Source organism: Barbatula barbatula, assembly GCF_947034865.1.
Source record: "Barbatula barbatula genome assembly, chromosome: 25".
NCBI lineage: Eukaryota > Metazoa > Chordata > Actinopteri > Cypriniformes > Nemacheilidae > Barbatula > Barbatula barbatula.
In genome coordinates this window covers 10505219-10532500 of record NC_136788.1, presented here as the reverse complement: position 1 = coordinate 10532500, position 27282 = coordinate 10505219, and the positions used below count along the sequence as shown (strand labels likewise).

The window sequence follows — 27282 nt, the reverse complement described above, 5'->3', positions numbered from 1 at the left end:
AGATACATATTCATTTTGGGGGAACTGTCCCTTTAAGAAAATGTCAAATAAATTCTCTATACTATAGCAGGTGTAAAAAGACTTTGTCCTTGTTGCCTTGTTTTTATTATTCACTAGACCCGAAATGGATTCACCTTCACTGAAAACCACAAACAAAGCATTTCGATGGTTTCAGTTTCCATCAAGCCGAGCGGTCACGATTTACCTTCATATCACGTTGCTGATAAGAGACCAGAAATATGGCATTCTATAAATAGACCAGAAAATGATACTATGCTATTCTGTTGAAGGTGCATGTGATGGGACTTGAACACAAACAGCACATCTTATGGAACTGGTATTATTATTACCTTGAACAAAGTCGCATCTAAACTTTTTGGCGAGCATCCATCATGACCGTTTGGGTCACTGTGAAATAAGCAGACGCTTGCATAGATGATGTGTTTTCTCTCTGGGGGTGTTAAGAGTTTCCTTGACTGACCTTTGCTAGACCATTTAAGTTAAAGACACATTTATAGGGATAGTTTACCTAAAATATTTGAACTATTGGGTCATTATTCACTCACCCTTATAATACTTTAATGTTTCAAACAGATGTTATGGTTTTCCATCCACTTGTAATCGGATTGAGATATTTAATATCTGCTTTTATGCTCCACGGAAGAAAGTCACACAGGAGTTGGCTAACACATACATTACTAATGTTTATATTATTTAGTGAACTATCACTTTAAGGACACAAACGCATTTTAAACACAGAGACCATGTTTTTTCCAGGCATTTTATTTATTGTTGTCGTTTACCTTTTGTTTTTATCAAACTGCTTTAGTGGAATGATCTGAAATATGGCAGCAAAGAAAATTTCAAAAGCACGGAGTAAAGTAAAGGCTTGTAACACAGCATGCACAATCCTTGGAAACAAACATCTTAACAAATATTTCTGTTCTGTACGTTTTGTCTTTTTTTTTTAAATAGACAATCCCATCAAAGCTCGATTAAAAGGCAACGTTTTGGCCTGGAACTGTCACACTGCGCCCTAACCAGGCACATCACGAAAAGTAATTTGTCTTACAGTAAAGATGCTGTGTAGCACTAAAGATTCATAACCAGTCTGAACATATGTCTAATACCATTTTACATGTGTGTAAAATTATGCAGTGGAATTACATTGTGGAACGGAGAAAGTGGCAAAATGTCCTGCAGGGCATCACCAGATAAGGTCACATCTGGTCAGGACAAAAACAATTATCTTGCCGCAAAATGAGTTTGGGAAGATAAGCAAGTTTCAATTCACGAGCCTTTTAACAATGCATTGCTAAAAAATGTAAAACAACACACTTAAGACCGACTTCTGTGGTGTGAAGGCACAATGACAGACTTCATAACTTACGTTATTTCCATTCAGCTACCCTTCAAGATGTACATGTTTTTTGGACTTAACTAATGACAATGTGCAGATAGATCTCACATCTTCAAGTTGAAATGATCATACAGTCTATTTAAAAGCAAAATATTATATTTTGATAATCGTCATTAGGTACCTGATGTCTATTTAGGACGTATTCCTATGTAGATATCCATTTGTTTCGTTATAATCAATTGTATACTGAATTTCCTTTCGACTGTTAAACACTCAAGACTGAGGGACTAAATGAAATGACAGCAGGTGCACACCCATCAGCTGTCCACATCGTGAAAGCATATGAAGAAGATATCAGAGGAGGCTGTGTCTTTTCAATCAAACGTTCAGAGAAGGCCAGCCTCCTCAAGAAAAATAGAAAAAAGCAATGAAAAAATAAAATAAATGTGCACGCAAAAAAAAATTCCGCTCATGTTTTTCAAGTCCACTGGTTAAGAGTAGATTTTGGTCAGATTGTATAAGGATGGTCCCGTGGGAGCAGATGGGATGTTAGATCTTGCCTCTCTCCGTTGATCTGCCTTCATTGGTAGAGCTCATTGGCTATGATATTTTGCAGTTGCTCTCTCAGGTTTCTGAAGCTGGGCCGCACCACTGCGTCCAGAGTCCAGCACTCCTTCATGATGTCGTACACCACTGGCGGGCAGCCGTCGGGAGATTCCATTTTATAACCCTGTTCTACACGTGGAACCACGTCCTTCAGAGGCTGTAAGAAGAGTAAAAGGAGGAAAGAAATGTGTTGGAGTAACTAACAGTGCCCTCTAGTGGAATTTGTGTTGAAAACATTCATGAATCAGAAACAACATGTGCATAAATTATTAATTAAAAATTTATTTTCTTTATTTTAAAATTAAACAAATGTATTTGCTTGATTTAAATATTGTTATAACATTAACATTCATTGTCAATTTGATTATTGAAAACGAATAAAACAAACAAAAATCATAAACAATTTAACAAAATATATAATATTATAATTATAATAATAGTAACAATATAAAAATATACCTATATGACATCAAATATAATTATTACCAATGTTAAATAATTGTAGTGATAGGAACAATAATCTTATTAAGTGTCTTACAATTCTTGGATATGGTACCCGACCAAAGGAGTAGATCTCCCACAGTAAGATGCCATAGCTCCAAACGTCTGATTTAGTGGAAAACTTCTGTTTATCAGACAGACAAGGAAAAATTCAAATGCATCCATTAAAACATCCTTGTGTCCTTGTTGAACCATGCAAATGAAGAGCAGACAATCTACCTTTTCTCTTAAGGCCTCAGGTGAAGTCCATTTAACTGGGAGTTTGGCAGTGTCTTGAGTAGACGACGCTTCCTTGGTGAGGCCAAAATCGCTCACTTTTGCCATGTTGTCTTCAGATACTAGAACATTACGAGCGGCCAGATCTCTGTGTACGAAGTTATTAGCCTCTAGATATTCCATCGCCTTGCACACGTCCCTAAAAATAAAGTTAAAAATTATAATTAGGGCTGTCAACGTTAACACATGGGATTATTAACGGTCCCGTCTGCTGTATTCAGTCACTGGCTAAAGGTTGCGTCAGTGAATCTCTGTCAGACAGCGGACCAGTATAAAGTTCTCTAAAATCCTATATGAATGCAAAGTGTTGTGAAAATGGGAAAGGGGCGTCAGATCTGCGTAGAGTGGCAGCTCTTCAAGGTTATTAAGTTGTATTCATTTTTCATTCGGTTTTATTAATATTTAAAAGGCGCTTTTTATATTTAATGGTAATTTAAGTAACATTTTTAGCAATATTCTTACGTCCTTTTTTGTCCCATTTCTTATTAATATGCTTATTTTGCTATATTGCTGTATGTGTTTATTAGTAAGGCAACATTTCAAATATCATTTAGGTCAAAATGTTATTTATTATATATAATTCATATATACAGCCGCAGAAAAAAGAAGACCATTTTCAGAGACCGTTTTTCATATTTTAAAATGTACTATTTATGGGTAGGTATGTATTCATGTTTGTAAGCTGTATATTTCCCCAGCTGTATATGATTATATATTTTTGTATTCAATTAACAGAAATGCTAAACAATAACAACCTTGATGAGCACAAAGCAAAACTCACATTGAGAAATTAATAAGACGATCTCCACCAATAACACTGCGCCCCCTCGAGCGCAGATAGTCCACTAGACTTCCCTGAAGAGACCCAAAACAAATCAAATTATTTATTTAAAATATGCAGGTAAATATTCATATTTGAAAATGTTACATACATTATATGTGTTAAATTATCGTACAGACCTTGGCCATATACTCAGTGACGATGTACAGACTTCCCTTCTCCTCCACGATAACACCCAGCAGCTGCACCAGATTAGTATGCCGTAACTGCCTGTACGCAACAACAAATTAACAATAAATCTATTTTTTTACTCTTGAATGTACTGTTGTTTTTGTACAGTTGCCTTTGTGACTGTGATTTATCCATTATTTAAGGAGGATTTACGTCATGACTGAAGCCTCTGCGACGAAGGCCTGCGCCGTGGCATCATGTTTGATGCATTTCACTGCTACTCTTTGGCCTCTGTACTCTCCAACCATCACATCTGAGAGCCGTAACACAGAGGTTTTATGATCCATCATCAGTAAACAGTTTGTTGTTAACAGTTAACAAGTCAAGCATAAAAACACGCTTCACATCTTTCCCAGTGGACATCTCAAAAGAATCTCACCTCCAAACTCTCCCTTTCCAATCGACTGGAGAAGCTTCAGTTCTTTCCTAGACATAGCCCAGCCACCTGCAGGAAAGAAAGATGAACTCAACTAAATGCTTGCTTACATGTCTTGCGAAATACAAAAAAAATCAATGTGAGAGAATTGAACAGAGCTATAAAAGAATGGCCTTACTTCTTGAGAATTCATCTTGGGCTGCCACGGTCCCTTCCATGATTTTAGGTTTGATGAGTCTGGTACACAGTCCATCTGCGTCATTAGTGTAGTGCTGTTGAAACAGGAAAAAAAGCATAAACAATCTATGTAAATACACAGCCTAGCCATGATTTTATAAAGTAAAACACCCAGAAACTTAAAATAAAATTATCTGCCAAATGGGGTAGGTGCCTTCACACATACACAAAGCATATTTGCATTTATTGAGAAAAATATTATCTGAACTGACAGTTTCATCGGACAAGCGCTTGTGTTCGGTTATAAAAGGACAATATAGATTATATGCCTGCAAAATGCAAAGTCAAGAAAAATCTAAGAGGTCTGAAATGTCTCCGATAAAACAGCTTTGCTCGTTTCCCCACTAATAAAAGCAGAAGTGACGCAGTGAGCAGCACCCGCCAGCAGATGGCGCTCTAGTTTACGTATACCGTATTGAATCCACCCAATCCTGTTTAGCACATTATGTCCCATTAAAGCGTTAAAATACAATGTTTTGTAACGCCGGGTGTTAGCACCGTGTGACTAGACTTGAGATGATATCGGTCCATAAATGAGACGCATCGATTCAACTGGTGAAATGATCTGTGACGCGCGTGCGCAGCGCGCTTCCTCTTTGTGACTTCCTTCTTATCAACTGTTCCAGGAACAGGACGCGCTGCGACCTGGAGGCGTTTTATTATTGTAAATTCTCAAAATAACAACACATTTGCATGAACGGATGGCAACTAACACTTCAGTAATTCCTAGATTTACAGATGACACTTAAATTGCGCAAACGAACATCAATGGTTATGGTTTTACTGCTGTTACCATAGTTTAAATCGGTATTTGTTGCTAACTCAGCCGAAAAACAAGGTTACCACACTTTTACTATAATGAAACAATGGTACGTTTTTCTAGGAGACGGAGTCTTGTGAGATGATCTCTAATCTAATGCTCAGAATGAGACATAGCAGACAACCCAGACCTGCATTGTGCAGCAGTGCAAGCAAAAGCTCACATTCATATGACCGTGGACTGACAATATCAGTGTATGAACAGTGAACATACAAATTAGAACATAGTGGTTTCAATTCTTATAGTCTGGCCTTGAGTTTTAATGAATTTAATATGGGGCGAATATCTGATGTGGTCATTTAATCACACGGTGAGGTGAATGACTTATTGTAGAATTGAATTTGTAAGCGATTCTTTGGAAAGAGCACCGTTTAGCTGTGTCTATAAGGGTGTGTGAGGGAGAGAAAGACAAAATGACACAGAAGAATGTGTGGAATTCTGTAATAAAGAGATGTTTAAGAAACCAAGATTCGGCTGACCACCAAAGCCTGTGTCTAAATCCCAATCTAGGATTGTGAGAATAGAAACATTATAAAATGTTAACATGAAGCTCAGACTGTGGGATGACTTGGAGTTTTAAAGATAAGAAAAAGCATCATAATGTAGAACATGAATTAATTACAGTTTTCGGAAGCTGATGGAATATTAGACCAAGGCAAGAGTCTTAAAATCCCTCTTTAATGAAGGAAAAGCAAAATGTCAGTCATGCGTGTACAACAGACATCCGTGAAATGCATATCCAATACATACGATATTGGGTCTTAAACAAAATTGGCCTTTTATAGTCTTTTTTTGGCATAGTGGGAAAGGATTCGATCATAATTTATTTACACTTGTGTCATTCAAAACCTATGTATGACTTTTTCCTATGTTGAACACAAAAGAAGATATTTTGAGAAATGTCTCTGTGGTTTTGTGTCCACACAAGGAAAGTCAATCTTAAAATATCTTTGTGTTCTGCAGAAGAAAGTGGCATAGGTTTGGAATGATGGGTGAGTAAATCATGACATTTTCAATTCAATTTTTTATGTATGAATCTTGAATGGTTGAGACTTCATGAGTACAGCGAAAGTAGTTCAGATTATCACACAAACATTTAATTAAAATGCTAAATACACCTTATGTTTCTTGTTCACTCATGTTACATCCTCAAACAACCCTGGACTGAACCTTTGACCAGACAGCACAAGGTGTGCGTGTGTGAAATTATTTCCTGGAGTCTATGGTAAACGCTTGCTCCATGGCTCTGGCCAGCGTGTCTGATGTTGACTTCCTGTTATGTCTATTTTTAACTCGGTGTGTGGTGATCAATTTGAAAATGTTGACGGAGACAGTAAAAGCATTTACAGGAAGGAGCTTGACAGTTTCATAACATGCTCTGCAGACATTGTGTGCTTGGGCATTGCATATCTAGTAAATCACTAGTTACATTTTTACATTCAATGAAATTCATAAAAAATACTTTAGTTTAATACTTTAGGGTCACTTGATTGACTAAATACTTTCAAAGGATCCAAAAAGCCCTTTGATCTTAATGATCTAACTAAAAGCAAATTTCTCAAAGTTTTAAATTAGATCAACAAATATTGTGCCAACATACACATTTTTTTATTACAAGAGTAACTTTTTTTTAAATGTTTTTTTATGGATTACGAACAATAAAATGGCAGTAAGCCAGTGATGTATGGGAACTCCGATAATACGGTTTAAAAAGCATCAAGGAAATACCTCAAGACATCAATGTGGAATATAAAAACATACTGACAAAAAAAATCTGACTTTCTCGACATAACTATCACAAAATGCAAATGTACTTTTGTTTATAAATGTCATTTTGTGTATTTTTAGCAAATGAACTCACTCGAAATACAAGTGTAGGTAGGCAGAGGTTGTAACCATTGTGACTCTTACAGCACATCGTTATACGTACTATTAACAATATCAATAGTCACAGTTACTGACGAAACCGGATGCGGAAGGACAGATTATAGGCAGTGAAATTCAAGGTGGGATGCATGTCCAACTCAAAATGTAGATGAATTCCATCTTTAATGCATGAAATGGCCTCCAAACGCTTTGCATATTTCATACAGAAATCTGGAGGCATGTTTTGCTTCAACGGTTTTAAAGGGGAAGATTTTTTTCACCCACAAGACATTAAACGTGTTTAGAGAACTTCCGGCGTCTTCGGAGCACAAATTAAGATATTTAGATGACATACGAGAGATTTCCAGGCCTCCTCATAGACATGTGGTGCCAAGGTCCAGAAAAGTACTAAAGACGTTGTTAAATTGGTCCGTCCGAGCATAGTGGCTCAGTTGAATTTTTTTTGAAGCGACGAGAATGCTTTGTGCGAAAATCTCTCTCTCATATTCGCTGTCTTGTCAGTGTATGGTTCGCGTTCACGAAAGCACTTCATCGTCGTTGTCTTCCTGGATGAGAGCACTTTGACACATGCGTATTAGGTTTGTGCGTTGCGTTTTAGGTTTTGTCGGTGCATGGGGCTTGCCCCATTGGATGCCGGCGCTCTGACTCAAAACACAGTGCTCTCGTCCAAGAAGAAGATTAAGAAGTGCTCTCGTGAACGCGCGCCATACACTGACAACACAGCGGAGAATATATCGATTAAAGTCTGTAATTTGGTTTGTATTTCGCACATAAAGCATTCAAAAAAATTCAACTAAGCTCTGATGGACCAATTTAACAACGTCTTTAGTACTTTTCTGGACCTTGGCAAAAACTGACACCATGATGTCTATGAGGAGCCCTGGAAATCACCTCAATATCTTCATTTGTGCTCAGAAGAAGCCAGAAGTTCTCTAAACATGTTTAACGTCATGTGGGTGAGTAAAAAAAAAACACACAAAGTTGATATTTGGGTGAACTTCCCCTTTAAAATAAAATGCATGTCCCTAACTACAGTCCCGCTAATACATATCTGCCATTCCCAGCACTACAGAATACAGACACCCCAAATGCATACACTATATAAAGTCTTGCAGCAAGTGATGAACAGCAACTCTCACCTCCATGAGCTGCATGAGGTTATCAAAAAACTCTTCCTCATCAATGGACAGTTTGCCGTTGTGGTAGATAATGCGGTAATGCTCCACCTTGCCGTCGCAGCTGACGCACAGCGTGTAGTCGCCAGGATAGTTGGTGCTCTCACGCACCAGGAAGAGGCCTGTCTCCGGGGGATAGAGGAGCCTTTCTGCCTGCTCACGTGTGATCTTTCCATGAAACCATCTGAAGTGACCATGCATAAAGATGTGTTAACCATGTCAATAATTCAGAAATTACATGTGTGTCTTTAATGAAATCATATCTTAAAGGGATGGTTAACCAACAATACTATGATGTAGTTTACTCTCATTTGCAGTTTTAAAACACATGACCTCAGTCTCCATTTACTTTCATTATTGAAAATGAATGGTGACTGAGGCTGCCAGCCCCTCCAATTCTGCATTATATTCTTGTGTTTTAGCAAAAGAAAGTCATTCAGGTTTGGAACAACGTGAGTGAGTGAGTGAGTCAAGTCTTTTTTAGTTTTGGGTGAACTGTCCCACCAAAAGCACATCAACATTTGCTTTAATAACACACATAGCATTGTATTGTGTTTAGTTTATACTTAGTACGTAGCATAACAATACAGGGGGGTTTTCTTTGAGAAACTGCGATTCAAACCGTATAAAGCACACGACTGAGAAAATAGGCAAAATTACAGGCTTCCAAAAGGAGCACTGGCCTTGCCTGGCCCTTCTGTGGCTTCCCTGGCATGACAACCATCCAATCTGTATCTCTCAATTACACTTGCATATACATCTAAAATAAACCAAAACGTTGTGCACGTACAAAAGGCCAGACGGCGCAAAATGAACGCAGCTAAAATCGTCTATTCTTCACTTCTCGTGCATCATGTCAGCATTCGATTTAGACCTCATAATCAACGCTGCGCTTGTGCCAAATGATAAAGATGCAAACCTTCTCTTTGCCATGCTAAATAAAACGGTGATAATGTAATTGAGACACCTGCGTCATCATTTCTATTGTTTCTTCTAAAAGCAGGCAGTAATTGAAGAACATCACGTGCTCTCTTACAAGCAAAAGAGCAATGGTGATGCGCGCTTCTGGCTTTTGCATATCAGATACCCAGAGACAGACTTTTTCCACTTCCTTTATTCGTCTGTAGGCTGCAGATTTCTGACAGTCGGCCTCTTAAAGGCCGATTCAAATGAGTGCTGGGGTCACTCTGGCTGATAGGAGGATATGTGTGTATTATTATAGATAGATGATCTAGTTGATACCTCCTAAATATAGCGCTGTTATGTTTCTATGTACAAAACTGAAACAAACACTCCCTTATGGAGTGTGAAAGCATGCAGAGACCAGTTAAAGTCCAAGTGTGTAATTTTCTGGAGGATTTTTTGACAGAAATCCAATATAATATACATCACTTTGTCTTCAGAGGTGTATTAAGTCCTTACATAATGAAGGGTTATGCTTTTATTACCTTAGAATGAGCTATTTCTATCTACATACACCACGGGTCCCCTTACATGGAATCCACCATGTTGTTTCTACAGTCGCCCTAAACGAACAAACTGCTCTAGAGAACGCAAAGAAGCAAAAAGAGGAGGACATCTTGGGGGGTGGAGTGAGCCTTTGGTTGCAATTTGTAACCTCACCACTAGATGCCGCTAAATTTCACTGGACCTTTTTTAACAATTATGAAATGATACAATCATTTGCAAACTTAAATGAACTGGAATACTTACGGCATAAGACTCAGTTTGCCCCCCGACTTCACACCTTCTCTTTTCTGAACATAGTTTGCTGGTATGGTCCCCTCTCGTCCTGCTGAGTTTTTTGCTTTGTACCAGTTTGGATCCTGAAAGAAAAACCATCATCACACAACCATTGAAATAATCGACATATACCACACCTACCTCTTTTTTTTGGTTTGAGAATTTTAATATAATATTTGTTTTTATCTATTTGACAGGAAGTTTAACGCCTCCTCAAAATTACCTTTGTGACTCCAATGATAGTAAGCACATCTCCTTTGCACATGGGCAAGTCCCGGTCTGTTGATCCCGGAAAGTTGTACCTGGCCACACACTCCGTGCCCGCAGGCCAGGTCGTCTGGGGGATGGAGATGTTTGAAAGCAAAATATGAGGAAAAGCCTTTGACCTCAAATCAAAACAACACCGTGAGGAAGTACTAAAATGACCATAAAGTTCATTCTGTTCTCGCTATGAGAACATAGGAAACGGTTTAAAGGAATTGACATTTTATCCTGAAGCAAACATACAATTGATGTCTCTTGCGTTACCTCAATGGTGGACATAGCTGAGGGAAATCCTCTCACTGTCGACCTGTTTCAACCCGTAACATCAGAGCTGAGCCCTGTGGCGTACAGCTCCGAACAAAACCGGCCAAACACCTGTTGACAACAAACAATTATTTTACAAAAAAACAACACAACTTCCAAATGCAGTTTGGAACTATTGTAACACCTACATGAGTAAATGGACAATAAACTAAGATGAACAAATTTTCAATTGGACTTAACCAAGCAGAAATAAACAAGTGCTTAAATAATATATCGCTCATTATTATTGAACAAATGTTTAATATGAAAATGAATAACACTACAAGCACTAACATTGCAAATTCTCAAAGAGGTTCGCTCAAAATCAAATCATTCAACGATAAATTAGAAGCCTATCAGCTCAGCAAAAGATACTGTTAAAGTACACACACACACTTTCAAAGGGGAAGTGGCGGATCTAGATTTTCCGATGCATTAGACAGGAAGAGCTGAGCAGAAAGCAAGGTTTGCAAAAACCTTGTTAAATATTCAGTGTGAAAGGAGGGCAACAAACCCAGCACCAACGAAGCCCTCAAATAGCATCATGTTCTAAAGATGCAACCATACTGATGCTAAAATGTACCGTAGTATCGTCGTAGCAAATAATAAACATCTTTCAATTACTCATGAGCTTTGAGTAAATGAGTCTACAGAAAGATAAATAAAGTTACACTGTTCCCCAAAATACAATACAGTACGACTAGAAGACCACAACCAAAACAAAAATCACACCAGCGCTCAAGAATACCAAAAGCAGAAATAAATGCTAAAACATTCTTTTCACTTTCATGAGGTGATGAGCAAGAGCACTGCTGACGTCTTTAAACCTTGTCATAGTGGAAAGCGCTTTAGAGAGAGAGCGAGAGAACTTTTGAACTTAAAACATTAGTGTTTGGCATCCTTGTTGCACAAATTTGGAACAACTTAACTATTGGACAATTGTTCATAAGAATAAAACTGCATTGATGTCTGCATTTGTTTTCTACAAGTCGTATTAATTATTGTTGGCTCATCTGTAATACGACTGAGACGACTGCTGTCACATATCATACAGACATCAATAAAATGTGTAATGTTAATCAAATGTTTATTATTAGAATGCATGTAAAACTTCCCTTTCAAAGATGTTTAGTAGATGTTTTACACCGCAGATGTTATGCAGATTTCCAGATCTTAAGCAGACATCATACAGGCGTACCTGTGCTGGGACTACACCTGAAAATCTGAACCTTGAGGTAATGCCATTCTTCAGAAATAACTACAGATCTCTAACACTAAAGATTTAAAGTTACAATTCCCTCAAAAATGTTACTATACAATCCGCTTTGATCTTTGCACGTCATTGCAATAGTTGCAATGCGTGTCGAAATACATGCAGAACTGCACATTAGTTCTAAGAATAAACCTACAGCAAATATGATATGGTCAATAACTAAAATGTTGGTCTGTTCATCACAAAGCTATTGTGATAAGTAGGTATAATAGAATAGTTATGCTACATGTTTACTATATGCGTGTTTTGTTTATTGCTTTTTGGCTGCAAAAGCCCCAATCCTTTATACTTCCATTTGAAATGGATTTGTTAAAAAGAAATTACGTTTCTGTAACCTTAATACATAGTCTGGCTATTAAATATAACTAGTGCTATAAACTATAAGCAGTTTAAGGCTACATTACAATTAACAGCAGCCACAAACTGTGTAGCTATATGGCTATCGTTTGACATAACTATCCCCTCCTATAAAAGATAGCTGATGTCACCTTAAAAGAAACATCTTAATAACTTCTTAACACAAACTAATTTTTTGGAATGACATCATAAGATCAGAACATCTATTAAAACACATGATGACAATAGTGGTTCGAGGTACAGTAGCCAGAACCTGAATTTCACACTGAATCATTCCTCCGTGCCTATTTTCATGCTTTCCCCGGAAGCTGGATGCATGCAAAACATTTATGAACTAGATGTTTTATGACACAGCGTGCCTTGACCTCAATAATATGTCAACCGACTCTGCTCTGATGCAAAACAGCTTTAGTTAAAAAAATGTGTGGCAAACCCTACAGCACAATGTCACTTCCTGTCTAAGCTACTGGGTCTAAAACAGTCTTCCTGTATTGGTATGAAGGCGTTAGTGGGCAATGAGCACTATATGATGAAGGGTAATGGCTAGAGCAGAAGATATGGCAAAAGGGGACGCTCAAACTATGGCGTAATACACAGAGGCCCTTACAACGAGGATATAACACACTTCCCTTTAAAAACACAGCCTTCCCCCACCTACCCTGACCACCTAATTTTATACTCCCTGCACAGGAATAACATGATTCATGAAAAGACAGGAAACCTATTGTCGAAGGGTCAAAATATTGTAATCTCATATGATTATTTTACATAATGCATAAGAAACGATACAGTATACAGAATATATATCTCAAACTTGCGTTCATTAAATAATGTTTGTGTCGTGTTGACACGCAGCTGTTGAAGTCAAGGAGACAGTATGGAGTTCACATTCAACCAAAACGCACAAATATCCTCTTCACTGGCTGCACAAGAATGATGCAATCATGTGAAAAACACTAAAGTGAGCCCCAAATAAAAAGCAGAACACTGCCAATTCTGAACAACATCCAACCCGAAGAACTGCACAGCGAGAACTTGACATTTAGAAGAACGCATTCACCAATCAGAATCAATGAGCTTCAGTCATTTCTGCGATCGGCAACAATTTCAGGGCGTGCCTTGGCAAATCCCTCGCTACAAATGATATCATTGTTTAGGGGAAAGCATCTACAGGGCGACGCCTTACACAAGAGGACTTTTCATTCCTAAATCTGAGACAAACTTGTCATCTTTCAGAACGCAACCTTGCAGCAGACGCCCGAAGTCTGGCGGGCGACTCTGAATCCGGTCAGCTCTGGTGGCTATACCGATGAGGGACTGCGGAAGTTTCCTGAAGGTTTGGTGTAGAACCACTTCAACCCTAGTGCCTAATAAATCTCATTTGCACTTGCAAATATACAATGCTGAAGGTGAGAAGTTATTAACTGTACTTTCGCACGGAATTATCTTAACGAATGTCTCCTTAAAAAATGCCTTCCGGCTAATGATACTAAAGCATCACCTTTGAATGTCACAGGAAACGTCAGAGGTTCTGATTTACTTCGTCATGTTCAAAGAACAGCATGTGGAAGGCGAGACTCAGCAGGGGAGGCATGACAATCACCTCCAGGCTATGTGAGGAACCAGGAAACCGACTTCAATGACTGAGAACAGAGATGTGATGTGCTTTGAGATAGAGAGGAAAATCCAGATCATAGGCGCATCTACACGCGCATTCAATTGTTTAATAAGCTTACTAGTGGTCGCAGAACACCCAGCACGGGTCCGTCTATGATCCTGCTGATTCAATTCAGACGCAATCATCGTACAAAACTGGGATGATTTTCATTTCTGCATTTCAAACATAAATGGGGCATCTGTTAATGTGTTAACAATTTAATGAGTACAGTCAGTAAGCTTCGGGGGGGCAGGGAGACATGCTCCATTTTTAGATCAGCTATAAAGCATGAATGCATCCCTGAGCGTGTATGTGTGAAAATGCTATAGGTAAAAAATGAAGCCTGAATGTTCAGTCCAGTTGAGATTCCTTTTATGGTCCCCCTTAGGGGGAGCTAGTTTTGCAGCAGCTGCACGATTAATCGTATTTTAACCGTCATAGCGATTTATGCTTCTCACAATTAATCGAGGATAATCGTTGGGATATAAATGTTTTAAAACGCAAGCACAAAAGTTGTGAGTCAGTGTTTGAACGTCACCTTTTTTGTTTTTACTTGTATAACTTTACATTTTTAGCTTCTAGTCAAAATGTTTCATGTACAGCTGCTAAGTAACAATGAAAATTTTAAAAAGCGCTATATAAAAAAACATATCGCTTATTGCTCCCCGAACTCTTTGTAAGTCGCTTTGGATAAAAGCGTCTGCTAAATGACTAAATGTAAATAAATAAAGTTGAGTTGAATTTCCGGAAAAATGCTAGCGTGGAACTACAGCACAGCACAGCACAACCACACAACATCATCGCATTGATTCACTATAAGTTAGTGTTGTTTACATTATGCACATACACACCGATTGCCAACAAAACAACTTACTGAGTGCGGTTCATGTCCAGCATCTTTTAGCGCCGAGACTGCTCCATCTAGCAGTTTAAAACGATCCCCAAATCCAGCGTTATATCCACAGTTTATACATTACATTCATCACTGAAATGCAGTGAGCAAACAAACGCAGCGTTGATGGGCGTGATCTTTCTCACGCTCATGCGCTTTCGCTCGCTGGATTATGCGTAGGCGTGCTTTTCTGGGAGAATTGTCCAATAAGAGACTAAGAAACCTTCATACGAATCAGAGTGAATCGAGCACAGAAATATTATGTCGTACGTTCAAGTTGACCAAGTTAAGCTTGAGTAGCCAAAACGTTTAACAGTGTAAAGACGTCAGATTGCAGGAAATAGCATATTACCTCATCTTTAAGATCACATTATTTTCCATAATTTATTAGTAAAAAGATTTAAACGATTTCCAAAATAGCATTTGTTATTTTGTTAAAGAACTGACAAAGTTTGTTTTAATTGAACCCGGCCTGTATTTAAATGAACAAAAATTCTATAGATCTGTCAGTAAAAGTTTTAAAAGAAAAGATATATTAAATATTAAATAAAGCAATTAAAGGAATAGTTAAACGAACTACATTTTATCGCATAGTAAAACTTTCCATAGTAGGAATAAAAATGACAGAACTTCTTAAAACTTCGAAAGCACAAAATTAAACAAAGCACAAAAACAATCAAATATTATATATGTTGAGATGCATCTCAACCAATAGAATGAAAAATAAATCATATCATACGTATATAAAATACCTATATCCTCTCCTCTCCATAGCTCTAACTTTTTTTGCATTACGATTAGGGTTGGGCCGATACCAGTTTTTCCTTTACAATCAGATTCAAATACCTGAATTGTAAGTTTTGGCCAATACCGATCTGATACTAGTCCTGTTTTATCAGTGTAAAATTGCATGTATTTTTTGTATTGAACAAAACTATAACGCATTTATTAAAATTGACTGAAAATTATTATTGGACTACATTATAAAGCATATTAATTTCAAAGAAAAAAAGTCTTGAAGTACATATACTTGACAAAATGTGCATGAGTAAAAGTGAAAATACTTCGCTACCGTACATCTCTGCTTTAATGTAAAGTGGTACATGAGAGGTACATGCCCATACCGGGTGCAGAATGATGCGCTTAATGGATCTCCCTTGACGTGCTAAACTCACCTTCCTCTAAAATTCCTAACAGATAAAGGTAAGAAAAAGGTTATAGGGTTTTACATGAAGTGCATTGCACCCTTCCAACGGTTTACTGAGCCTTTAAATCCAAGGCTTAAAAACAGAGTTATTTTGTTTTTCTCAGACCGCTTCCAATGCTTTAATCTAAGACACCCATCAGTGATTACCAACTCGAGTAAAAATACAATCCTTTGAAACAAAACCAAAGACTAATATCTAGTGATTGATTATGCAGAATGGTTAAAACATTGGAACATATTGGAAAGAGTAGCATCCTGACTGTCACCGAACACTACAGTATGCTGAATGGAGAGTGACAGATGACTGCAGTAGCAGAGTTTAGTAACTAGTAAATGAACTAGTAAATTTTGTTAATATTGGGATCGGCCCACCCCTAACTGGAGATGTTCCGACACCCTTTTTCCCTTCCCGATTCCCATACCTGGGCACAGGGTATCGTCCGATACCTAGTACTCATCGCATACCTGGGTGTGTCTCTAATGTATACAGCTGTATATATATATATATATATACAGATATAATTATTTTATGATGTGCTTCAGACTTATCTCTTAATAAAACATGAGCATATACATACAGTAAACTACAGTATTTTAATGATATCATTTATTTTTCTTAAGTAGCAGTTCGTCTGGCTGGTTGGTCCACTCTGATATACTGCCAAACGGCGGACATACTGCTAGCACGTTTTTATTTATTCTTCATTGCTCTTAACAGTGGTTGCTTGTGACGACACAGGACAACTTCCTGTGTTTGCATTCCGAGCAGCGAAGAAGTTATTTACCATTTGCAGCGTTAAGCAAAGCTAGGTCCTGTTTAAGAAAATGGTTTTGGATCGGTACATGGATTCAAGTACTCGCCGATACGATACCAGGTATCGGTGGTATTTCCGCTACTAGTATCGGAACAACCATTCCCCTTATTACGATATGCGATGCACGGATTTATTCAATACACCTCCAGTAATATTACATTTACTAGTATATCAGTATTAGTCTGAAGGTAATCTGGACAGATAATACAAACACATATTTGGACTGTTCGAATATTTTAAGCAGTATTACGGTATGCGTATCTGATCATTTTTACTGGGGCAAGATCTAACAAGTTTAGAGATTCTAACCTCAGGTGTTTCTCCCAGCTGTTCTCTCCAATGCATTCAGAAAATGGCGTAAGACACAAATATTTCACTGCATCTCTCACCTTCCCGGAGATAGAGACAAAACCAGTGCAAGCATCTTCTAACAAGGTTGTGCTATCATTCCATTGTCTAAAGACCTACAGAGCTTCAAACAAAGCAACAAATCTGAGACCGCATACAAGCTACAAGCAATCAGCACAATGCATCCATTTGAATTAACATCATCACATTTTGCCATTTATAGAGGATCACATTGCACCCGTCAGTTGCAGTCTATATCGGGAGGGAAGGAGTCTTCTTCAACAATTTAATTGCTGAAGGTCGTCAAGGTTACCGAATTTTTGTAGTCGCAGGCATTCCAATCGTTTCATGCAAGAACGTTATTGGTGGGCGTACAGCATGCATGCACGCATGACCACAAATGGAACTGATGGTAAAATAAGATTTCACAATGCATGGGTTTCTATGCAAATACAAATACATTTTACATAGCTGGACACATTCTCACAGCAACAGCGATAGTCTTAACACTATGGCAGGTCATTTATACTTTAGCACCAAAGAAAATCCCCATGAAAGTCATTAATATTCATGCGTCAAATTCCTCAGCGTTGGGAAACAAAGCATTCCTACGACAAACATAAGGCAACGCAGTGTGAAGATGGCTGGGGTGAACACTGCTTTCAATTCTGAGATATTACACAGATATGAAGACAGAGTACGGTTCTTTAATAAGAGGCATGCAAATTATATTGAAATGATCAAAATATCGCAAATACACGTCGCAATGGTTTGCAATAACTATCATTTTAATCTTTAAAAAAGTTATGTAACAAAGACTGGGAAGACAGAAGAGGTGATACTTTTTACGTCTTGAAGAAAGTGAAACCTGTGCGCTGGATATGCAATTTCAGATTAAAAATATACTTTAATGTCTTATAAATGGACTTTGCAGACATACAGCATTACCGAATCCATTGCCATAATATCTGATTTCCCCTACATGGTTATCATTGCCCAGTTAGTTCATAATAACAATATTATCACAATATCCGTGTACTGTGTTTTAATAAATAATGATATGGGTCAAAATCATCATCAACTTATTTCCTTTTTTGATGAATCACACTAAAAATACAGGTTTAGAGAGGGAAAGAAAGATACTGAATGTATCTCAACCTCAGTTAATGAGTCGCTCTGGGCGTTTTGGTACCATATCATTGGCCTTTATAGTAGCTCGCTTTTATTGATGTCTCCTGTTAGAAGGCCTTTTAAGTTTCATGCCAGCCAGCTCCATCTCTCACCAGCTTGACCCTGCGAACTGTCTCCCCTCTGGGCAAAGCAGCTTTTACAAATTCCTTTGATGCTTAATTGGACTGCACCATCAGCAACGGCCAAACCACTGGGACAGCAGGGAGTCAACAGGTCCACAAACAAACAAATAAAAGATGTCCTTAACCAAACTATTAGCCTGGGCAATGTGGACATTCTGCAAAAAAACATTTCACAGAGTGTAGGATTGGAACAGTGTGAGTGAAAATTACATATTTAAAGTAAAACTTTCCCTTTAAAATAATTTGAGAGTTCAGGACAGCAATGAAGGCTGTCGATATCACCTATAGTGTTTGAACAGGAAGAATGGATCACTATTTCAGATTGGACAACTGCTACATGAGAAAGATGCCGGGAAAATGTGCAGAAAATTGATGCTCAACATAAGTTGTGCAGTACACCACAAAACCATTTTCTGCAAGAGGAAGGCACAGCCCTTCCAAAGCAGGGGAAACCCCATTGCAAATGACAGAGCCGAGCAGACAAACACACAAAAACGTTAAAAAAACAGATTCTGCTTCAATTGGAATAGATACAAAGTTCAGTGGGCGAGATCTTTTCAGGTGTCAAAAACAAAGTAGACCGCAATTATGACACATCAAGTAAAGCCGATATGTTTTTGGGCACCTGTAAAAGAGGAATGACTATATAAGGGTATCAACTGTGATATGTACATATATATCCATGCATGCATGTTGGCAATACAGAAGAACTTTGTGCCTTAGCCACCTGGTTAAAGTCTGCACTATTGCAGAAGGAAGTGACCTTTGCATGTCAACCGTTGTAAACCCATCTCTTGTTCATTAATATTAATGAATCTAAAAGGACACTGAGCTCCTTCTGTACAATATTGAACACCAGGATTTGAATACCCGCCCTTTTTGCCGTAGGATATCCCTGCTCTTTTCTATCCAATACAATGTAAATGTCCAAGTTCTCATTTTTATCAGATCACAACTGCATTAGTTAAATATAATGAATTGTTGTATTTAATGTGACCTCGGAGTCCAATAATGGCTCTGTTACAGTGCAAGTGCTGCAGGGTGGCCACAACCAACCTTCCCCTTCAATGATTTACTCAAACCCCTTAGCATCACATTCACTTTTAAAGAGCAATGACAGCATAACAAACCAGTCAGACAAAAAACATCGCAGGTCCATGGATGAAAAAGAACAATGGGTCGTGCTCTCGTGTGCACATTGCACCCGTGCTTTATTTTCAGTGCCAAAACATGATGGAGATCCAGAGGCATGTTTCGTCTCATTCAAGCATCAAGTGGCTCTTATTTAGACAGCTGTGAAACAGTCCGAGCCATTGCACTCCAAATCAATCCGATGCTCAGATATACAAGGCGTCCATTCTTTACAGGATTGAGCAAGCGACAAATAGCAAGAAGAGGTTAAGATCGAGCTTTCGGGTTTACATAAATAATACTATACCTGTTTACTGTAGATTCAACGAATGTCGTGAAGTTCGTGTCTGTCCGCTTACTCCATGTATGAATTCAATAAAACACGGGGCTCGAACCCAGAGTGCAGACAGTTAACGATATAGATGTGCTCGCCTACTGCCTTCCGAGACCTTCCTTCAAACATTTATAGACAAAAGATGAACGACTCGTGCATGCAGATACAACACTAAACCGTGAGGCAACGACGGATGTGTGCGCTTTTATTTTTAAAACACAGCGCGCGTACGGAAACGAACACTTCCTCGAAAATAACGCAACTGTTGCGGCGTATTGCTGTGTTCTTGCCCGGTTAAAACGCCGACGGCGAGCGGTTTTGAGCGTTACGGAAGCGCAGTACGCCCAATGGCTACAGCTGTCTTTAACATACACACACACACACACACTCACGCACGCGCGCGCGCACACAGGCCCTTGAAAAGGAAACACATTTTTTCAGACAGCCTGTTACGCATGCGTCTGTACGTACCGGTGCGCGAATTTACGAATCGTACTATGGAGAAAACAACAGGCGTTTGGATATGACCACATTGCGTGACTTTTAATATGAATCTTTTATTATTAACGAGGTTACGTGCATGGTGGGTTTGGCGTTACCAAGCAACGTCTGATGACGTGATTAATATGAGTCTTGATGAGCTACGCGATTTTGACAACCCTTCATCTCGCGAGACTGCAGCGACAACATGGGGTCGAACACGGTATTGCAACGTTTTAAACACACATTTTTTGTGTGTTATGTTCTGTTACAACAGATTTGTGTGCACAAATGCATAAAAGTGGTTTCTACTTCAATAGCCAAATCTTTCATTATGACATAAAACACGACAGCGAGTAGTTATTTCCATCCTCTTTATTCAGTCTTCACTTCACGGTTGACAATTTAAAAGCATGTAAGGTTGCCAGTGATACCAGAACTATATTGAACAGATATATCAAAAACAATAGTAGTCATTTACGGAATCATGTCTTTTATAGGTGCAAAGTTATAACTTATAACGTTGCGCAATGTAAAGCGACCTCTCTCTCATGCTTCTGTGAAGGAAAAACTATATAGTGGAAACAAGCTGAAAGAAACTGGAAAGATACTGAACAAAAACCCTTTGGAAGCTTTAAAACATGCTCAATGATGTCAAAATGGCAAACAAAGCCACACAAATGAGATAACGTTTAAAAATATTCAACTTAATTTCCCAGTAGCGTAGTTGTTTTCCAAGAAAATTCCCTTTCTGAGGTTGACTATAGAGGAATAATTGTATAACTGCATTTTAACAGATGCGAGTTAACAACTGATGCTTGGGTATCTAATAATATTCATATGAATATTGCCAAATGGGCTTAACAGCTGTTATGGTAAATTAAACATTCTAAATGCAAACAAATATTGTTTTAAAGGGCTTATACAGCTTTAAGGTTTTTAAAATTCCCAAGTCTATCATACCATGGCTTCAATTTAAAGACGAACAAATGATTTTGGCACCATTTTAAGCTCTTTTAGTGCTGCATTTGCCCAATAACTGCTGTGTGTTTGCATTCATCTACCAAGATGACGGATCACTCTGCTTTGTTCTAAAAACAGTGCAATCTCATTAGCATCATTAACCTGTTATAAATAAACATATTAATGCCGTTAATAATCACCTTACTGATTCATTCAATCTTTTATAAGCTCAAAAGCAAATCTCAAGGAGCCAGATGGCTCTCTAGCGGCCACCGAGGACTGCCATTCAACGACCTTACAGGCACACGTATAGACAGACATCACAAAAAAATGTAACATTTCCAAACTGAGAACTGCCGATGCGCAGGTTTTTCTTAACACCATCATTATGACAGAAAATTAGACTAGGGCAGCAACTTTTATCGATGTCACACATAGCTTGACCAACGAACAGAAAAAAACATTGAACAACTCCGACATGCTACCTGAGCCGCAAACGTGGCTTATGCACACGGCAATAATAAACATTGGAGTGCAGGCTTAACTGAAAACAAATGATAAAGATAAGATGGCATAAAACAAAAACAGCTTAACAATAAAAACAGTCGGAAGTAAAAAGGCTAACACAAAGAAAAAGAAGCTTCCTATTAATTGTATATGGGAGGAAGCAGAAATAGAAAAGATTTGCTTGTGAAATTTGGAAGACGACACAAATAAGCTAAAGGAAAATAAAAACAGATTCTAGTAAAAAGCCAAACAGTCTGCTGAAAGTACCTCATTGTTTGCTGCCATCTTCAATTAACTGGTTATACAGAGTAACATCAGCACATACAAGATTTTCAAAGTTCACTATCATTATTGTCCAACAAGCATCTTAAATACCCCAACCAAGAGTATTTTAGAATGGTAAGTGCCTTGCATATAATTCTGAAGGCATATGGTAATCTGCTGGTTTGAATGTTATCTCTATCAGTGCTTGTTTTGAAAAACAATCGCTCCTGTAATAATTCCTTACCCAAAAGTATTGAGTGTGCAACATATACTTGCATCATATACACAATTTTTCTCAAATCCAGTAGCGGCTTTGTAACGGACTTGTGCACACAATAATACAATCTTGATAAAAATTCTGAATCAATTTCAGCAAGCAGATTGCACCTATCCTAATAAAAGACCCTTGTTTGATTTAACCAAACAAGACAACGCCACAATAAGAAATCCAAGGATTGAATAAACTGCTTATTTTCGGAGCATCGAGAAGGAAAACAGACTCTTATGCTAATCCGAGTCACGGCTCATTGAAAGAAAAAACGAAAATGAGGTAAAGTACAGCAACGCTTCAAGTTTAGCATAAGCCATTGCCTAGAGTAGAAAACCTGTGCCGAATACAAATGCACAATATTATGGGTTGCCTTTAATAGAATCAGCCAATGACTGCTTAAAATTGGTCAGTGTTGGTCCAAAACCAACTAGGTTTTACACTTCCCTCTTATATCGTTCAAGTGTGCAACATTGTTTCAGTGATAAGAACCTCTGATACATATATACAGCACACTGGGTTTGGTCAACAGTCAAAGCAAACAACGCTTCGTTTTAATATCTATAAGAAATTACGCAATAAACTGCCTTACTGTCAGTGCTTCAACACTGACTTTGATAATTCTGGCTCAAACACATTTGGGAAACCCCCATCTAATGCAGATTCTGACTGGGGAAAAGAAATAAAAGTCAGACTACATCAACGCATCGATATAACGTTAAAACGAAATCTTCCATTTGAAATGCTAAGTAAATAGAGTAACAACGTAAAAATGAGAGAAAACCATGTCCCAATAAGTGTGAACCAGTTTTGATGTTTTCGTGAATAACTGCACAATTAATGGATTATGAAAATCCATCCAGATGACAGTCCTTCAATTTAAATGGCCATCTGAAGTTTTATCGTAAGACTATTAAATGCAAACATAGCAAGTGAACTGGTGTTTTCTTCCACTTTTAACACATCAGGGATGTCGCAAGAGCAATTCCTCCCATTACTTCCCTTTGATTTGAATTTCTCCTCCAGTTCTACCATAGTGGAATAGCCGATTTGTCCCAACAGGCCTTCATTTCAAAATTTTTAAGGCAGGTTCGATTCGGCGACCTGATCAAAGGTTCATTCTGAGTGCAGCGGGACTACAAACTTACAGCCGAAGGGAGAGAGGTATTTGATTCCAACTTCCTGAAACACCTGCCGGGGGATGCCAATGTCACAAAGGTAGACCCGGCCAGCCCCTTCTGACAGTGGAAGGGGGAGACCGAGCGAAAGCGACCACTTAGCTTCCACAGCATGTGCCTGTCCGCTCACTGGAGGGTCAATGCTCAACACAGGTGCTCGGTTCTGGTTGGCCCAGTCAGCAGCGGTCTTGTACCACGGCTGGTCTCTCAAGAAGCCGTTTTCATGAGAGTCGAGGCAGTTAATGACCAGGTCGACTGGTGTCTCGGGTAAGTCTGAGTTGGGGAAAGAGAACAAATGTTGATAAGTGGATGATCTGACCAATTGTCTCTGATTTTGTTTAGCAAAGAAGCCATTTATAAGGTATGTCATGTAAGGTAACCTCTGCAAATATTAAGAAGTGTTTCGTTATATGATGTGGAGAGGGAGGGTGGGCGCAAAATGTGCTCTTGCAATTCAGAGTGAAACTTTCCAGGGAGAATTATATCAAGCACATCTAAACAGCATTCAAGTGGGTGTCTGAGAGAAACCGAAACCCAGCAGGTGGTCTTTTATACCCCCACTTTCATAAAAAAAAAGTTAAACATAACGCAATAGTGCCTCACCTTTAACATTAGAAACCAATTTGAACCCTGTCTTTCTAAAGAGGGCCAGCTCACTGGTAATGGCCTCCAACATCTTTACAAAGTTGGGCAGGAAAAGGATAACCTCTACTTCATGATTGGCCAAGTGGCGTCCGCAGCTGATGCCTTGAGCTCCCTGAACATGTGGTCCACACAGCAGGGCCACCGTGGGTCGCTGGTGCACGTTCTTTGGAGTAAGTCTAAAATGAGAGATCGGGCAAAATAAAAATGATAACTCACTGAGGGTATTTCTGATTATGCGTCGACTTGTACAAGTCTAAAATCACACACAAACCTGTTTGGGCCTCCAAGTAACGTGAGGGCCATCTGACTTGCACACACACCGGTCATCTCAAGCCTGCGCTCCAGAGACAGACCGTGGCTTTCTGCTGCTGCTAACAAACGCTTGTGCAATTCAAAAGAGATGCTGGGTACCACCAAGCCTGAATCTGTCAAAATAAGAAACGGGCACATTAGTTTTCAGTCTTACAATAAATGTGTCTGTAGTTGCTTGCTCAGATTCTCACCAGTGCTATACTCTTTTGTGCTGGGCTGTGGAACTGTGATCTGTCTGTAAACAACAGGCTTGGCTTCTAGAATGTTCTCGTCGTGGCGGTATCGCGATGGTGTCTGCTCCCCAGGCGTCCCTCGGGATCTCGCCCCATTGCCTCGTCGTTCTGAGGAGTCGATTTGCGAGAACACCGCCGCTTTGTCAAACAGCGCAAGGTTTCCCTCGAAGTCAAAGTCCTCATCGAGAACATCATCTATGCAGTCTCCAAAACATTCATCGTCTTTATTCTTCATATTACCCCCGTTCTTTAGCCCGTTCTTTTTGGGTGTGGCCTGATTTGGAGCTCTACTAGATGACCCTAGAAATATTGAATCTCAATTTATTTATAAAGCACAATTAAAAACAATCACAGATTAACCAATGTGCTGTACAGTGTTTTAAATGCAAATAAAATAACAACATACAACAAGAAACATCATGTGTCAAGATGTAGGAAAAATATAAGATTTTAAGTTTAGGTGCGGCAACCGCAAAAGCACAACCACCCCTGGATTTTGGAGCAGTTAACAATCTCTGATTAGCAGATCTAAGACTTCATTCTGGATGGTGTTCACACAGAAGATCAGAAAGATATGGGGGGGCAAGACCATTTAAAAACAATCAAAAGCACTTTAAACTCAATTCTAGAACGACTGCAAGCCAATGTAAGGATATTGAAATAGAAGTAATATGGTTGCGTTTACGAACACCAGTTAAAAGTCCTGCAGATGCATTTTGAAGTCTGGATAATGAAGTTATTTATACCACAGAAAGAACAATGCTAATATTTTGAAAAAAACTGTTTGTTATTATGTTTAATAACATATGTTTATATGTATTTGTAAAAAAAGGATTTCTGTACATAAGTCAATTTGAACTAAAACAACAACTGAAAACGGTTAACTCACAGGAGTTGTGTCTTCTTCTAAAGCCTTTACTTTGGCTAGCCATGTCCACGTGACGGTCACCATAACTTTTAGAGTAATGTGGCACTGGAGAGACCCCCTCTTCCTGTGGTTTAGTCTCAGTATTATTAGGAACTGTGACAGGAGCAATGTTTACTGGGATGCCTACACCCTTGTCCTTACGTCCACTATGCTGTGTCGATGTGGTGTTGGAATCAGGGCCATTCTGTTTCAGGATTTCATTGAGGTTCTTCTGGATCTCCAGGATTTTAAGATCTTTGATGTCCATGGCACTATGAACCAGAGAGGGAGATTTTCTTAATACAGTATTTCTTATTACTGTATTTTGTAAATAATAAAAGTCCACATAAATATTCTGCCTTCCAAAGTCATGCTGTATTAAAATGTACATAATGGGAAAAAAATCATTTCGCAATGAATACGTTTGAATGATATTGGACCCACCAAACAACCAATAAGCATTGCTTAAATGTAAGCCAATGATAACAGATCTTAATTATAGATCCTTGAAAATGTTAACATGAAGAGACTATATTACATAAACTTTGATAAATAAACATTTATTAACATTACAACAAAATATAATAAATAAAATATAAAAAGAGAGGATATGGTTTGTGCCATCTCAACTAAATGATACAAAATAAATACCAGACACGTTGTTCTTTTATGATCATTCCATGTAAACTTTAACGGCCTAAATTACAAATAATGGTTGGCCATGTGAAACTGTTTACCTGAAGGTAACCTCGGGCACAGTGCACTTCACTCCATTGTGAAAGGGATATCTGAGCGAGATGGTTTGACTGGTCTGATCTACTGAAGACACTTGTCCTTGATAGACTCCTAGTGCTGGTCCACAGTGGATTGAAACAAGACTACCAACCCAGTCCGATGCCATTTCGACCAGCTGTAACGAGAGAAAAGCGAACACGCTGTTTTCAGTCTTCGTGTGAATTAAGAAACTGCCTTCAACGAGCTGCATTTAGGAAAACACATAAAAAAAAGATATGTTGACTATTATAATATGTATAAATCAAGTTTCACACGCTAAAGGCTAACGTTAGCTATCTTGGAAGACAAAACGAATTCGAAATAACTTTTCTATCCGTGGCCCCTTTTAATAGACTAAGAACGTGAGTTTCTTACCTGTATTCAATAGTAAATACTGTATATTATACGAGTAAACAGTAAATTGTGATTAATTTTGATAAACTCTACTGAAGAGCTCGACTACACGACCAGCTTCTTCGACTTATTCACTGAGCGCGTATGGGCTTAAAAGGCGTGTTAACTGCCACCTACCGCACAACAAGTGCATTACATATGTTTGGAGAACAAGTTTCTTGTTCATTATAGTTTGATTTTAAAACAAAGTTATGTTAATGTTTAATATTAAAGCGATATATAGGAAGCATGCATTTACTGACTTGTTTGTGGCTTTTGGTATATAGAAGTCTATTTAAGGGGTCATTTGGGTTTACAGTATTACCTTTGGAGGTCAAAAAGCTAGACAGGCACAGGCCAATGAAAAACATAACGTGAAGGATTTAGAAGGACATGAGGTTCCCTGAGGGTTTCACAGTGTTTGGACAAGATAAAATGTGAAATGTTTGAAGGTAAAACGGGATATGGCAT

At 38.4% G+C, this 27282-nt stretch overlaps 2 protein-coding genes across 3 annotated transcripts; both read right to left on the bottom strand.

Moving 5' to 3' along the window:
* Nucleotides 1-622: 622 nt before the first annotated feature.
* On the bottom strand, nucleotides 623-20516 carry csk (C-terminal Src kinase). Its single transcript, XM_079449712.1, has 13 exons — nucleotides 19861-20516; nucleotides 10522-10632; nucleotides 10217-10330; nucleotides 9964-10076; nucleotides 8215-8434; nucleotides 4310-4403; nucleotides 4135-4200; nucleotides 3909-4008; nucleotides 3704-3794; nucleotides 3525-3598; nucleotides 2687-2882; nucleotides 2505-2591; nucleotides 623-2123 (listed from the first exon to the last, which is right to left on the bottom strand). The coding sequence occupies exons 2-13, from the start codon at nucleotides 10534-10536 to the stop codon at nucleotides 1941-1943; spliced, it is 1353 nt and encodes a 450-aa protein (XP_079305838.1). The 5' UTR covers nucleotides 10537-10632; nucleotides 19861-20516; the 3' UTR covers nucleotides 623-1940.
* Nucleotides 20517-20733: 217 nt separating this feature from the next.
* On the bottom strand, nucleotides 20734-26918 carry edc3 (enhancer of mRNA decapping 3 homolog). Of its 2 annotated transcripts, none has more exons than XM_079450724.1 (7): nucleotides 26794-26918; nucleotides 26382-26623; nucleotides 25627-25916; nucleotides 24696-25037; nucleotides 24464-24617; nucleotides 24151-24368; nucleotides 20734-23820 (listed from the first exon to the last, which is right to left on the bottom strand). In XM_079450724.1, the coding sequence occupies exons 2-7, from the start codon at nucleotides 26543-26545 to the stop codon at nucleotides 23486-23488; spliced, it is 1503 nt and encodes a 500-aa protein (XP_079306850.1). In that variant the 5' UTR covers nucleotides 26546-26623; nucleotides 26794-26918; the 3' UTR covers nucleotides 20734-23485. The 2 variants fall into 2 exon arrangements, with proteins under 2 accessions (XP_079306850.1, XP_079306849.1); XM_079450723.1 differs by having other exon boundaries at nucleotides 26382-26554.
* Nucleotides 26919-27282: the final 364 nt, after the last annotated feature.